The sequence below is a fragment of the Pteropus alecto genome, unplaced genomic scaffold, assembly GCF_000325575.1.
Source record: "Pteropus alecto unplaced genomic scaffold, ASM32557v1 scaffold67, whole genome shotgun sequence".
Classification (NCBI taxonomy): domain Eukaryota; kingdom Metazoa; phylum Chordata; class Mammalia; order Chiroptera; family Pteropodidae; genus Pteropus; species Pteropus alecto.
In genome coordinates, this window is record NW_006441061.1 from 3,121,471 (window position 1) to 3,136,889 (window position 15,419).

General features: G+C 43.4%; 1 protein-coding gene across 1 annotated transcript; it reads left to right on the forward strand.

The window, feature by feature from the left end:
* The first annotated feature begins 4,292 nt into the window (after window positions 1-4,292).
* Window positions 4,293-11,402, forward strand: ZBTB34 (zinc finger and BTB domain containing 34). The gene has a single exon (XM_015594304.2). The coding sequence runs from the start codon at window positions 4,801-4,803 to the stop codon at window positions 6,448-6,450; it is 1,650 nt and encodes a 549-aa protein (XP_015449790.2). The 5' UTR covers window positions 4,293-4,800; the 3' UTR covers window positions 6,451-11,402.
* Window positions 11,403-15,419: the final 4,017 nt, after the last annotated feature.

A 15,419-nucleotide genomic window follows, 5' to 3' on the forward strand; every position in this document is an offset into this window, starting at 1 on the left:
TTCCCTGAAAGTGACTAGGCCTTCCGGCTACCCCATCCCCCTTGCAAGAGGCAGTTGAGGTTGTATTAGTATATCATTCCAGAAGTATTCTGTGCATGTCCATATACATATGTACAGACACAGTGGGGTGCGTGTGTGTGTATGTGCATGTGTGTTCATATTGCTTCATACATATAACACATATACTGTTCTGCATCTCACCTTTTCAGTCAGCAGTGTATCCTGGTGATTGTTTCGTATCAGTTCTAAAGAGATTCCTCATTTATTTCTTCTGGTTGTAGAGGGGTCTCGAGTGCAGATATGCCATAATTGATTAACCAAGCTCCTCTTGATAGTTTGTTTCGAATCTTGTTATGAACAATGCCATAGTAAATTCCTAGAACTAAAATTGCTCAGGCATAGGGGCCGTGCGCTCGTAATTTGGTGGATATTACTAAAATGCCCTCCAAAGTATTTGTGCCATTTTATACTCTTTCAGTATTACTTCTGTGTATATTTAATATGTGTATTTGCATACGTGCTTTTAGAAATATCTTAATTTTATTGTTACCTGATTTTTTTAACAGCTTTATTGAGGTATAACTTACGTATCATAAAATTCACCTATCTTAATTGATTTTTCGTAAATTTATAAAGTTGTACAACTATCACCATAATCTAGTTTTAGACCAGTTATTTCCATTATCCATAAAGATCCCTCGTGCTCATTTGTAGTTGATCTGTTACCTGATTTTTTTTGCTCTGTTATTAAATATTCATTCAGCAAATATTCATTGAGTTTCTTCTATTTGACAGGCAGTAATCTGGCAGATAATTAAGAAAACAGATAAAAATCTCTGCCCTCATGGGGCTTACATTTTTGAAAGCACCTTTGTATTCTTCTTTACCATCATTTTAATAAAGGCAATGATATTTAGCATATAGGTATACTGTACTTTAATAATTCCCTTTTGGTTGGACATTTCATTTGTTCCCAGTGTTTTGCTATTGTAATTGAATATTCTTATGGATAAGTTATTATGCCTATATTCGTGATTTTTTATGATCTAGAGTGCTAAGTCAAATGCCCATTTTAAGGCTTTTATTATACTTGCCTCCCAGGGGTATCCGAGCTGCCCTCTCCCTATAATATGCCCACCGGGTTATGTTTTGAATTCTTGCCAATTTGAGAAAGAATTGTGTCTCATGTTAATTTTTATTTGTTTGTTGATGAAGTTGTTAAGCATTTTACTTCTGTTTAAAGGTTATTCTGATTTCTTTTTTTAGCCTCTTCATAGTCTGCCTATTTTTCAATTGTTATATTTGACTTTTATTGATTCGTAAGAGTTTTATACATCTCTGCCACATATGTTGTATTTTTCATAATTTGTCCTTTTTTTGACGAAAGGTATTTTTTATATACATAAACATTTACTTTTATAGTTAAATTCCTGTTTATTCTTCTGGTCTTTGTGTGCTTAAAAATGCCTTCTCTAGAAGTTATTTTTGGGTATGTCATGAAGAAGGGATCTAACTTTATTATTCCTTATTTGTATTATCCGAGCAGCATCTATTTCAAGAATACTTTCTTTTTCACTGATCGGAAATGGCTCACGAGTTCCATCCTGGTCTGATTTCTACCTGCCTGAACAGCCCCGGCGGCCTCTGCCCTTCTTGCTCCTTGTCCCAGCTGTGCCACGATCCTCCCCAGCATTCCCTCCTTCCCCGACTCAGGCTCTCATCTGTGCACACGCGATCCCTTCTGTCTGCCAGACTGGATGTTTCCTTGCAGCCCCTCCCCGCCACATCCATGCGGCCGACCTCTAGGTCTCAGCTGAAATAGCATTTGTTCATGTAGCCTTCTCTCACCACTCCCCATTATGAAAGATCTCATAGCTTTTATCACATTTTTTAACAAGAGAATTAGAGCTCTCCTAGATCCCCAGGGCCTGGCACATCAAAGACACTCAGCCCATACTTACCAAATGAATTACAGTCTAATCATACATTTTGACATCTATATGTTTGCCTGCATTTTTCTTTTTCTCAAATTTCTTCAGTATTTATTCTTTTGGGTCTGCACTGTCCAGTATGGTAGCTGCTAGCCACATGTGGCTATTGTAGTGTGGTTATCTCACATTGAGATGTGCTGTTGGCATAAAATACACATCATATTTCAAAGACTTAAACAACATTTTAATATCAATTACATGTTGATAATATTTCAGATATATTGGGTTGATAAAGTATATTAAAATTAATTTTATATTTTTAGTTTTAAACAATGTAATGGCTAGACAACATTACACATATAGCTTGCATTGTATATCTGTTGGACAGCAATGTTCTAGCACAATTTTAAATCTTTTTTTTTTCGTCCCCGCCCACCTCACCCAGGCTGCCCTGGGCTGCATTATATTTATAAATGCCCATTGGGCTACATTATATTTATAAATTAATTTGCAGGAAAGTATCCATCTTTATAGCGTCAAATCTTCCTGCCAGGTGCATGATCTGTACCTTATGTTAGACGTGTTTTTGTCCTTATTGAAGTCTTACAGTTTTCTTCTTGTCAATCCTGACCATTTTTTGTTTATCCCCCAGGTATTTTATAGTTTCTATTACTATTGTAATTTCTTATTATCTTGTGTTTTTTTGTGTACAGTAATATTTGAAACCCTCCACTTATTAGATCCTGATTCTAACAGATTTTTTTTAAGTGATTCTCTCATGTTTTCTATGTAAATAGTCATATCTTCCTTGAATGGTAATTTCGCCTCCTCCCATCTAATGACTGTATGCCTTAACTTTCTCCTGTCTTGCTTTGGCTGGAACTTCCAGAACAATGTTAAGTACGAGGAGTGATGGGTAGACAACCTCGTATCTTCCCAGGCACTGACGGGAATGCTTTCACAAAAGTGTTTATCAGGGTGTGCAACGGGGAACACTAATTTTTTGGAATATTAATTCGTGTACCTTGAGAGAGGAGTTTCATGGTTAAATGAGTTTGCAAACTGTTGAGTTAAATAGAATTCTTGTCTGCAGGACTTTTCAGATGGGTTATTATGCTAATGTGCTTTTTAATCCCTGGGAAGTAAGGATATTGAGGCTAGCTCATGGAAGTGCGTTCTAATAAATACAGTGTGGGGAATAAAGATGTGACTTTTCCTTTTTAAGGATGATGTTGTCATTGGTTTGCAGTAGATACTGTTATTAAGAAAATATTGTTCTATTCCTAGCTTTTGAGTATTTTTCCCTTACTTTGAAAGGGCATTTAGCTTTCTGAAATGCATTTTGGCATAGTATTGATTTGGCCATATGGTTTTTCTCCTTTGACTTAAATTGACTTTGCAAATTCTATTTGTATATTTTCTAACATATGGCCATCCTTACTTTTGGTCATACTATATTATTCTTTCAATAAGTTATATTTGCTAGAATTTCCTTTAGGACTTTAAAATCTGTTTACTTAGGTAAAGTTGACAATTTTCCTTATGCTCTTTGCCATCTCTGGTATCAGCTTTATGCCATGTGAACTGAGATGCTTTGAACGTTTTAACGTTCATCTAGAATAGTTTGAACGGCCTGAAGATCATTGTGCTTTAGTGCTTGTTTCTTATTATTTAATTCTGCCAATTTATGTTATCCTAAAAATATGTTCATTATGTACTGGTTTCAGTCATAAATCTAGGATAAATGAGGGCATCGTGTTCCTCTTTAACTAATGACACGTTTCAACTAAAATTCTGGTTTAAAAAATTATGATGTGATCTAGTCATACTAACCAATTTATCCTTTCCTGCAAAAGCCTTGGATTTAGTTTCACATTGTCTTAGAACTTATTTTTTTTCTCTGATTATATGCTGTTCTGTATTAATTACCTTTTTGCTTTCTTTGGGTTTAATTTGTTTTTCCTTTACTAACCTCATGAGTGATTTCTTTTATTTTTATTGTTTAATGATAAAAATTAAGGTGCTGACTTTCCATGTTAAAATTTGTTGTTGCTTCAAAACCCTCAACTTTTCATTATGAAAATTTTTCAAGCATACAGAAAAGTTGAATTTTACAGTAAATACTCGCGTACTCACGATCTAAACTCTGTACTTATTAACATTTTGCTGTGTTTGCTTTATCACTTACCTGTCCATCTTTTTTGGGGTGCATTCTCAAGTAAGTTGAAGATATAAGTAAACGTCAGTCCTAAACGCTTCTTGCTGCAGAGTTGATGTGAGTTTTCTTGTTTTCTAAATAGTTTTATTCCTTTTTGATTTTGTCTTTGATTCAGTACTGTTCAGATGGTGTTTACGTTTCTATTGTTTGGGTTTTAAAAACCGAAATATAATTGTTAGATCTAATTTTGTTATGTCTGGCCAGGGAATGCAGCCTGGGCTATACGCTCTTTCGCAGTGTTGAGTGATTCAGTACTGCAGATTCCAGGCAGGGGGCACCAGCCCGTACTAGATGTGCCAGTGCTGTGAGCACTCGTGGATTACAGTATACTTGTGATGTCCATCACTCCTTTTTACTCCTGCTGTCTAAAAACCTTTGCAGGACCTTTGGTCCTGTCCAAAATGTCCATGGAGACATTTCATCCGTTCCAAACAGTCCTTGATATTTGGTGCTGTCAGAAATGTCCACGAGCATATTTGGTTCATGCCAAATTGTCAAGGACTGAAGGTCTCCGTGGATGTGTGGGACATGTTTAATTTTGATCAAGATGAAAGTTAGGCAGTTAGGGCACTGGGCTAATTGATCATTTGGTTACTTGGCTTTAGATGAATTAGCCAAGACAGGAAAGACTGAAAATAAGTAAGAGAAGGAATGCTCAGGCAGAGCCCAGGAGGTGCAGTAGCTACAGTGATGATGGCGTTATTTTTGCAAGCTTGTGTTTATGCAACTCTTAGTGAGAAGTCATTGGTAAATTATGAAACTCTCTCTTTCCGCAGATTACGCTTCATGTCAGTAGAAATGGACAGCAGCAGTTTTATTCAGTTTGACGTGCCCGAGTACAGCAGCACCGTTCTGAGCCAGCTAAACGAACTCCGCCTGCAAGGGAAACTATGTGACATCATCGTCCACATTCAGGGTCAGCCTTTCCGAGCCCACAAGGCAGTCCTTGCCGCCAGCTCCCCATATTTCCGGGACCATTCAGCATTAAGTACCATGAGTGGCTTGTCAATATCAGTGATTAAAAATCCCAATGTGTTTGAACAGTTGCTCTCATTTTGTTACACTGGAAGAATGTCCTTGCAGCTGAAGGATGTTGTCAGTTTTCTGACGGCAGCCAGCTTCCTTCAGATGCAGTGTGTCATCGACAAGTGCACGCAGATCTTGGAGAGCATCCATTCCAAAATCAGTGTGGGAGACGTCGACTCTGTGACCGTCGGCGCTGAAGAGACGCCAGAGAGTCGGAATGGAGTTAAGGACGGCAGCTTCTTCGCCAACCCGGTTGAGATCTCCCCGCCATACTGCTCTCAGGTACGGCAGCCCACCACAAGCGGCGACCTGCGGATGGAGACGACGCCCAGCAAAGCTCTGCGCAGCCGCCTGCAGGAGGAAGGGCACTCGGACCGAGGGAGCAGCGGCAGCGTTTCTGAGTACGAGATCCAGATCGAGGGGGACCACGAGCAAGGGGACCTGCTGGTGAGGGAGAGCCAGATCGCCGAGGTGAAGGTGAAGATGGAGAAGTCCGAGCGGCCCAGCTGTTCCGACAGCTCCTCCCTGGGGGACGATGGCTACCACACGGAGATGGTGGACGGGGAACAGGTCGTGGCGGTGAACGTGGGTTCCTATGGTTCCGTGCTCCAGCACGCGTATTCCTATTCCCAGGCGGCCTCACAGCCGGCCAGCGTCTCAGAAGCTTTTGGAAGTTTGAGTAATTCCAGCCCGTCCAGGTCCATGCTGAGCTGTTTCCGAGGCGGGCGTGCCCGCCAAAAGCGGGCTTTGTCTGTCCATCTGCACAGTGACCTGCAGGGCTTGGTGCAGGGTTCTGACGGCGAGGCTGCGATGAATAACCCCGGGTACGAGAGCAGCCCCCGGGAGAGGAGTGCACGAGGTCACTGGTACCCGTACAACGAGAGGCTGATCTGTATTTACTGTGGAAAGTCCTTCAACCAGAAGGGAAGCCTTGACAGGCACATGCGACTCCATATGGGAATCACCCCCTTCGTGTGCAAGTTCTGCGGGAAGAAGTACACGCGGAAGGACCAGCTGGAGTACCACATCCGGGGCCATACTGACGACAAACCATTCCGCTGTGAGATCTGTGGCAAGTGCTTTCCCTTCCAAGGTACCCTCAACCAGCACCTGCGGAAAAACCACCCCGGCGTCGCCGAAGTCAGGAGTCGCATAGAGTCCCCCGAGAGAACAGATGTGTATGTGGAACAGAAACTAGAAAATGATGCATCGGCCTCAGAGATGGCCCTAGATGCCCGGATGGAAATTCACACAGTGTCCGATGCTCCCGATTAAGAGGGTAAAGAAGTGCACCCAAACAAAGCACATTAATCAATGCATATTTGTGATTTGCTTTGTTGTAATCTTTAGTTTTCCCAACCATCTGGAAATCTCTTGGTCTCTTGGCAGTTTTTCTAAGGTTTCTGGAAGGAACACTTCATTGTGTTTGTCCTTTCTTCCGCCCTCCCTCCCCCAAGGAGCTCAAAGCATGAAGGGCATCATATCCAGGGAAAACACAGGCTGACAGTATTCCTCTTTGGCTGAACTCTTAATCCATAATGCCAGGGATTTAGCTATGCCAACTGGTTGACCCTGCGTCCTCTGCCGAGAGGCCTGCTCTCTCGCTGGTGCCACCGTGCACTGGCACCAGTGCATTTCCATGGAGAGAGACTAGGATGCCGTCAGCTGAAACAAATGGGTAACTTTTCTAATTTAAAAATTACTTTTACGGAGTAGTTAGACAATTTATATATATATATAATAAAGTGATTATTATATATAGTATATATACATTCTCAAATTTGATTTTATTCTGGTTGAGGTGAATGTAAGAGGAATATATAATTTAATACAATGTGAACAGGGCTTTTGACTCTGTCTCATCTCTACCTAATATGTTAGGGTTTTGCCCCTTTATTTCCCTTACAAAAGAATGTTCATAGGTTTTCATATATATTAATCATTGTGTCCAAAAGCAAGCAAAGCAAATCACAGTGTTCATAGCTCTGCTTCATAACAAATACATAAACCAAATGCCATAAAATGTATTCAACTCTAGTTGGAAACCATTTGGAATTTTTGTTAGTTGTCCAGTGGGTAAGCTGGATGACCCGTGGTGCTGATCTTTTTACATATTGTAGTGTTTTATTAGCCAACCCCAAAGGAGCAGTGGTTTTCAGTGTTTTTACTGGCCTACGAATCTACCTTCATTCCGTACTGTAGAAACATACATACCAGGTAACTAAATGGGATCACTCTCTACCATGAGTTACAACTCGCACTGAAGGAAAGGGATTTGTAGTTCTGTCTACAATATTCTCCAAGCAGTGTTGTGGTTTTTGTTTTTGTTTTTTTCTTTCTCTTTTCAAACAGCCAGTTCAGGTGCACAGCAGCTTTTTCTACATGCAGTTCCCAGGGAAACTGCAGAACTTGGAATTTGTACTTTTGTAAAGATATACTCTATGGGAATTGCAAGCAATATATCTATCTTAGAATTGTGTGTGCTAACGAGAGCCTCAGTGACTCCCCCACTCTCTCAGTGTTTCCTGCTTAAAGAAACCACCAGTTCAAAAGCCCCCTAAGATACTCTGTGTGTCACCGAATCTGTGTGTGTCACCATTGTTTTGGTCACGTGGTGCTATCTTTATGTTATGTATCTTTTAGGTCAGTATAGTTGTAGAAAATGTGAAATCAGACGGTAATAGTGAATTACTATTTTTTTCCTCTGAGTTTATAGCTTGAAAAGAGACCTCAAAAGCATGTGCTGGCAAACACGTTACTGTATAAAAACATACCTGGGTCCTGTTTGAATAACGTTTTATTAGTACTTTAGCAAATGTCTTCAGTTCTGTGTTTTGTTCACCCCTGTGCTTCTAGTAAACAAAACGGGCCTCACAAGATTGCTCTGGTACTTCATGCTCTGCCAGAGAGTAATTTGGGGAGCAGTTTGGTGGTGAGCTTGTGCTGCAGGCCGCCTGTGGTAGGATGTCAGCACTCCAGACTCTCTGCTTGAGAACCTTGGCTCTGAAACTCACAACCAGTGCGTCCCCCACAGGAGACCGGCACAAACCACCTGAAAGAAAAGCAAACGAAAAGATCAACCTCAGAGGCTAGGAGTTCAAGGAGTTTGACAGTAGACGTTTGCTGGTTTTCCATGCTTTTTTGGCTCTTAAAATACCAAGAATGGTGGGGGTTGGGGGGAGGTCCTTTTTTTGTTGCTTGTTTTGGGGGGGTTATTTTGAGAAGATAAACCTATTCGGGCCCTCGCGCGTGATGGCCCCGGGGGCGGTAGCTGTGCAGCGGCGTCTCTTTAGCACACAGGATCTGTTCACGCGTGAACTGTGCTCCACATCAGTGTTACTACGTACAGATTACACTCTAATCCTGCTGCTCCCGAGGAGCAGCTTTTGCTAAATCGGGTATATGGTATGCCTTTTCCTGTCAAACTGCCTAAGTAAGGGGCTTGTTCTCTCCCTGAAGCACTTGTTCAACTCCCGTCAAAGCCGCGTGCCTCAAGGGGAGGCTGGACCCCCAGTGTTTACCCACTTAAATATGTTCTGGGGTTTCAGGTAAACGTTTGTGATTTTGTTTCCTTACACGAATAAGTTTCGTTTTGATTTTTTTTTTTTTTTTAAAGAATTAAATGCAAAAAATTTATGTTGTGTTAACAAAATTAAGTTTGTGACAAGAAATGCCCAAATCGAGGACACGAGGGGTGAGGCTCAGGGACGAACCTCCTTTTCACTCAGGCTCGGGGGCCTTCTGCTAGGTCTCCAGAGTCTTCTGTGATACATCAGACAAGGCAGGAGGAGCAAACGCTTGGGGCAGGCACCTTGAATGTCCTGGTTCTTGTCACCGTGTCAGTCTTAACCTTACTTACATGGAGTTCTTTGTATTTGTAAATTTGTTTAACTGGTTTGAGTTTACCAAAGAGTGACTTATCCAAAATTGTCTTTGACAAAAATATACATTGCTTTGATTGTACAGTTCAGGTTCAAACATTGTAATGGGACTGTAAAGGGGCAGAAAATCGATCGGGTCTCTCTCTAATAATCCTAATTCCACATTTCGCAAGTTCCACTTGCTCCCATTCATGTTGCTACACTTTACCCTTTTCCACTGCTAGCAGTGTTAAGAATGAATTCTCAAGCCATAACACAGTACTGTAAGGTTCCACGGGACTTCGAGGGGGGCGGTGCCGAGGCCAGCACACAGCTGCGTAGCCTCTCCGAGCGTGCGTACTGTCATGCTCCTCAGTGTGCGTGGCGGGTGAAAGATTTACTCCATTCACATCGGGCAGTAGCAATCACTTGTGCCTTGTCACATGAGGATGTGCCAGGAGGGTTAACATGACCACAGAACAGAACTCTTCCCTCCCCGAGGTTACGAAGTACGCTGTGTAACTCTTTAGAGCGACTTTTTGGAAAGCAAAGTCCCTATTTCTGTACAGTTTTAGATTAGATGTTTCATTTATAACAAATGCAAAAATCAATTAAGATAAAAGTGATATGTGAAGAAATCTTTTACAGTAAAATATATCCTGAATTCATATAGGTTTGTTCATAATTGAGTCTCTTCTTTGAGCTACCTTTTCCATAACGGACAATGTGAAGACAGTGACAGCGTCCTTTTCTGTAGGGGTTTTACCTGTTATTACAAACTGTGAAAACGAAGATTTTTATACTTTTACTGTTTATGGTCCTAAACAGTTATTTTCATTCTAATCAGTTCTCTACCCTCTAATTTCTACTAAAGTTGTAAATACGTTTAGAAATTATATTTGTAAATACAGTATATGAAGACAAGTTAATTTTCTGGTCAGCGGAAAACCTCCCAATTGGCTCTGCTTTGGCAGTTTGTGTTTTGTTTTTTGGTTTTTGGTTTTTTTTTTTTTACAACAGAAAGGATACTGTCGGTTCACTGTTAAGCAGAATATACTGTAGAACTAAATTAATCATTTAAAAATCTTCCAGAGCACGAGTAGGTGTCTTTTCTAATGACATAACAGTCATAACCAAGTCTTTTGTCTTCCCGTAGCCCGGACCGTAAGCCTGCATACTTATGTGTGTGGCTTTGTTTTCACTTTTGTTTTTTATGGCCTAGACTCTAGGAAGAAGTTGCAGGAACACACAAAACAAGGGCTGGGGAGCGGGGGGGGGAATCATCCATGTGAATGAGCTTTACTTTAAGGATATCAGTGTATTTTATTTTAACAACTTTTTCTATTACTGTGATTTTTTTTTTTTTTGTCGTCGTCGTTATTGTTAAATTCTGTAATGGTTTCCTGTGAAGCCTCCACTGAAAGGGACTCAAATATGCAACACCTAAACTATTTTCCAAGGGGACACGCCCCTTGAATGGTGCTTCTAGACTGGTCAGGGTTATTTATTAAATTTTATATATGAAAGTATTGGGGAATTATGTAAATTCTTTATATGAAACTATCTAGTTCATAAATCATAGATTTCATATTACTCAGTGCAACTGAACTGAAAGTTCAGAAGAGTCATTCACATTGTTCCAAATTTGTAATGGTTGTCACACGCCACATAACGTCTTTTTCAGTAAGTGCCAGAGCGTTTCCACTGTTTCTGCCCAGTGCTTGACCCCTCGGCCCGGAAGAGAACCCGCTTCCTCTGGCTCCCCTCTGGGTCTGCACAGACGGGGCTGTGGCAGTTCTGGATCGAGTCCTGGCATGAGCCTTGCAGCAGGTTCAGTGAACGGCCCTCTCGCTGCCCCTCAGCGACAAGTATGCTGTGAATTCAACCTTTGGTTGCTGCCCTGACTATAGTAAGAGGTAGACTTACCTGGTTTCTTTGAGAATGACCATTTTTCTAATGTGAAAACCATCCCCCTCACCACTTTTATGAGTAGGGCTAACATTTTTTTCCGTTATAAATGGTTGAGCAATTTGAATGACTTAACAGTGTCATTATCTTGCAATATAAACTGGTAACCTCACAACTCCACACTTCATCACCATATGAAGTAAATGAAGCTAGCTAAGCGGATGCTGTATCAACTAGTAACTTGCCATTAAGGATTATTTTATAGCATGAATTTAAGACTATTTATTCAAATGATATTTTACTCTTGTATTCATTTTGTTTTAGATTTGTGACATGAATATTTCAGTGCTGCTTAATTTTGTTCTGAATTCTTGTTTCTTGCTTGTAAATGGCTTTTTTATGGTATAAATAAAGTCGATGGAAATTGCTGTTTGTAAATAAAAATGCTGCTAGAGCAAACGGCGCCGTGGTCTCCCTCTGTGTTTGCCCCTCTGGCCTCTCAGTTTTACGGGCTTCACAAACATCGGCACCGTCGTCGTTTCTGTAACCACTCTTTTCGAAAGGTTGGGGTTTCATAAGAAGCTCTTATGCCACTGCGATCCGGGAAGGGAGAAGCAGGTCTGTGTCTAACCTTTCTCTCGTGTGGCGGAGACTGGATTGTCAGGGGCCCTGCTCTGCGCCCAGACTGCCCCAGAATGAACCCCTGGCACATCCTTCCCCCGCTGGCCTGCAGAAGTGCCCCTGGGCTCCCTTGACCGCGCCTTGTCCCACAGAGCTCTTGTGCCACAGAGCTTGGGGCTGCACGTGCCGTTGCCTCTCTACCTTGTCCCTCTTAGCCTGTTAACTCCTCAGATTTCAACTCAGGGAGGGAGCCCTTCCCTTAGCAGCCCTTCTAGGTCAGGCCCCTTTAACAGAGACTTTATGGCGCCTGTTCCTGTTCTTCGGAGCACTTACTTCATTTGGTAATCAATTGTATGTTGATGAGGGAGATTACTCAATTCATGTTTCTCCCACTAGCCTGTACGTTCCATGACAGTAGGGCTCCTGGACCATCTCTCACCTGAATATCCTTATCCAGGACCTGTCGCCACAGCAGGTGCACACTGAAAACCGAATGAGCAAATGTACGTGTTGTGGGAGGGCTGGGAAGCGGGTGGGGATTAAACTTGGCTCCTATGCTGCTGGAGCCAACTTGCTCCTTAATGTAAAACAAGGTCTCTTACCGGGACTCCCTTATAGGCAAGTGGGCAGTGGGCTGGCGTGCAGCGTAAGAGATGACGTAGGAGCCAGCTTCACTCGCCAGCCTGGGTCTCCTGAGGTACTCAAGGGCATGGTGGAGAAAGTGCATTGACCTGTGAGTCCAGAGGTCTGGTGTCTAGCCATGCCTTTGCCTGACCATGACCTTAAGCTGGTCACTTGCCCTCTTTAGCCCCAGTTTGTCTAAAATGGTGGAATTAGACTCGAGGCTTAGATAAGTTGTGAGGCAGTGGAGCAGTAGGCCAGCGGTCAAGAATCGGGCGAGCCTCTTCTCCAGCAGGATTACAGGAATATCCCTGAGGGTGCCATCCTGGAAATGGGAACACCGCCCAAAGCTGATACACTGAGAGCCGACGTGTAGACATATTGCACCACATTGCTGGCAGAGGCCATTGGCAGTAGCTGGCTCTTTCCATTTGTCCTGAAGTCATGATCTGTCTTCATTTTTCTTCCTATTATAATGAATACAACTGGCCAAGCCCGCCTGGCCTTAGGGGTGTGTGTGACACCCTTTATACTGCCAAAGGACCAGCACCAATTGCTCGTTGCTCGCTGGTCTTCATCTCTGTTTCCTGGACCATTTCCTTGAAAACCCCTCAAGCCTCAATGACTCATGTTTAAACATCCTGGATGATGTTTTCCTTCTGCTTTTCACAACAGGCCTATCTTGCATACCTTTGGTCAGCAAACAGGGCTTAAAAATGTCTCACAAGAAGACAAATGGCAAAAAGAGGCCACCTATGTTACAGAACACGTCAACTTGGGGGAGCGCTGGGTGGTGCTGGGCGAAAGATGCACAAAATAAAGCTTGCTGATCCGGCTTTCATCGGTCAAGAATGTACTATTTAAAAGTGACGGGGGGAGGAACTATATGTATATATGAATGGTAGATGATAATGCATTCACCCACAGGGCCACCTGGCTGAGTCTGCAGGGACAGAGCTGCCTCCCTTCCCCAACTCAGCAAATAGGTCCCCTGCCCCTCGTCTGTGAAAGAGGTTGCTTACTCGGACTTTTGTTCCTGCCTCTGCCCTAATGGAGCTTGGATCTAATCAGTCTGGCTGGGCCTCTAGGGGATAGCGACATTCCCCTTTGGGGCAGCTGGCCAGGTGTTGCTGGTGGTTGTGCTATGTGGACAAGCCCGCCTCAAGCTTTGCTGCGGAGGCAGTGAAGTCCTGGCACTCAAAACATTTCTTCACCCCTTTTTGGCCTCTGCCTTGGCATTCTGATCAGCCTTTGGGCACTCACTCTTCTCTGTGTCCCCAACACAAGATTTGCCCCTGTTGTCATTCCCGGGACTCCTCTGGGCCTCAGCAGTAGCTGTGCATGGCCCAAGCCTCTGAGCTAGAATAGATCCTGCAAGTTGGCTTGCACCACCTGCAGGTGCTGCGTGTGTGTGCACACGCACGTGCATGTTCACTAAAGTATGCAAATTAAAGGATAAGTCGTTTTGAATTCTCCCTTCCCCAGAATGCTCAACATGGAAAGGAAAGACCCTTATTACTCTCTCGTAAGAATGGGAAGGGACCTCCCAGGCTACCTACTTCCTGCCTTCTCATACTGGGACTGCTACAGTTGTCTCTGTAAGTAGGCTCCAGTTTCTATTTGCTTGTGGAAACTGGCTGCCTCCCAAGGGACTTTGCCTCCTTGATAGCTTTGCCTGACAGAAAGTCCTTCCTTTCCCTGAGCCCAATATCTGCCTCCCCGGAGTCAGACCCTTGGCTTTCTGTTCCATTCCACAAGACCATAATGTGCTTTAAATATTCAATGACTGCAGTCCCTCTCCCTCCAGCCCTCTCTTGGGGCTTCTCTAGGCTCAATGTGACTGTAGGCTATTTTCTCTATAGAGTCTAGGCCACGGGGAACATCTTTCTCCTTTCTGTCTGCTCACCTTCCACTTCAGGCCTTACATATTATCATGAGACATGTTTCTGAGAGAATCGTGTTGGAACTGAGGTGGTAGAATCCATAACTTGGAAGAACACTTCTTTGGCAAACAGATTACTTTTGTGTGACTGTTATTTCAACTCGCCTGTCTCTGCCAGATGTTCTATTCATCACACATCTGGCTCCCTGGAGCCGTTTTTCAGGGTTTCTTTTGTTTTTTTTTTTACCCCTCAACTCCTTTCTTCCCTTACTTCTCCAAATATTAATGTGAGACTTGAAAGCCACCTTTAATTTGGGAGATCTAGGCTCTGAGAATGGACTCTTGCATCTGAATTTTCTCTGAGGCCTCACACCCCTTCCCCCTGAGAGCTTCCTCACCCTGTGTGACTGATTCATTTGCTCTCCAGGGATGCTCTGGCTTTCTTAACCTCGCAGGTGCTCGTGCTAACTCAGCTGGGCAGAGGTCCCTGTCTTGCATGTATCATTTTTGCAGAGGGCGGGCACAGGGGCCAGTTGCTGGCATCATACCACTGCCCCTTTGCCTTTTCAACACATCTGCCTCCCCATATTCTGGCCTCACTCACCCCTTCTTGCCCGCTGGAGCCAGGCCAGGCTGGTGGTGAAATAGGAATGCTATTAGGTGTTCAATAACCAAACTATGAGTTGCCTTCCTTCCCTCCACTGCACGGTCCCCCTTTCCCCAGAAGGGGCCTCCAGGAACCCCCATCCGACTGTGGTCAGGGGGTGACCCGCTGCAGGCCCTGTGAGTGCTAGAGACTTCCACCCTGAAGGTAAACCAAAACCTCTCTGCTTATAGTTTGACTTGCAGAAATGTTTCCCTTTATAAATTGTCAGGTGCTATCTGGATATAATGGTCTAAGCCAAGAAAGGAACTGGATAGTGTCCTTCTGTGTAAATGACTGAGGTTCACAGCCTCACTGAGTCCTCCCAGAGAGCCAGCGACAGGGCCTGGTAACCCTGAACACTCTCAGAGGCCGGAGGACCCGGGGACAGGGCATTCCATACCTGGGATTTGTCCTGGTACTGAGATGGCCACTCTCTCAGGTTCTGGATGGCAGAACTCAGGTGGCCTGATTATGATTCCAGGACAACACTCTCTCCTCCCGTCTCCGGAAAGGATTACATTGTTATGAGTCTGTCTGTGGTGCACTGCGGAAAAGCATCGAGACGCTGCTAGTCCTGCACTGGATAGAAACTGCATTCACTCACTGGCTGGAGCCAGTGGGCACATGCTGGAAGTGGACACCTTAGCCTTAGGACTAAGATGGCCTGGGGCTAGTTTTGAGGTCCCTTGAGAACCTTTATCCTGCT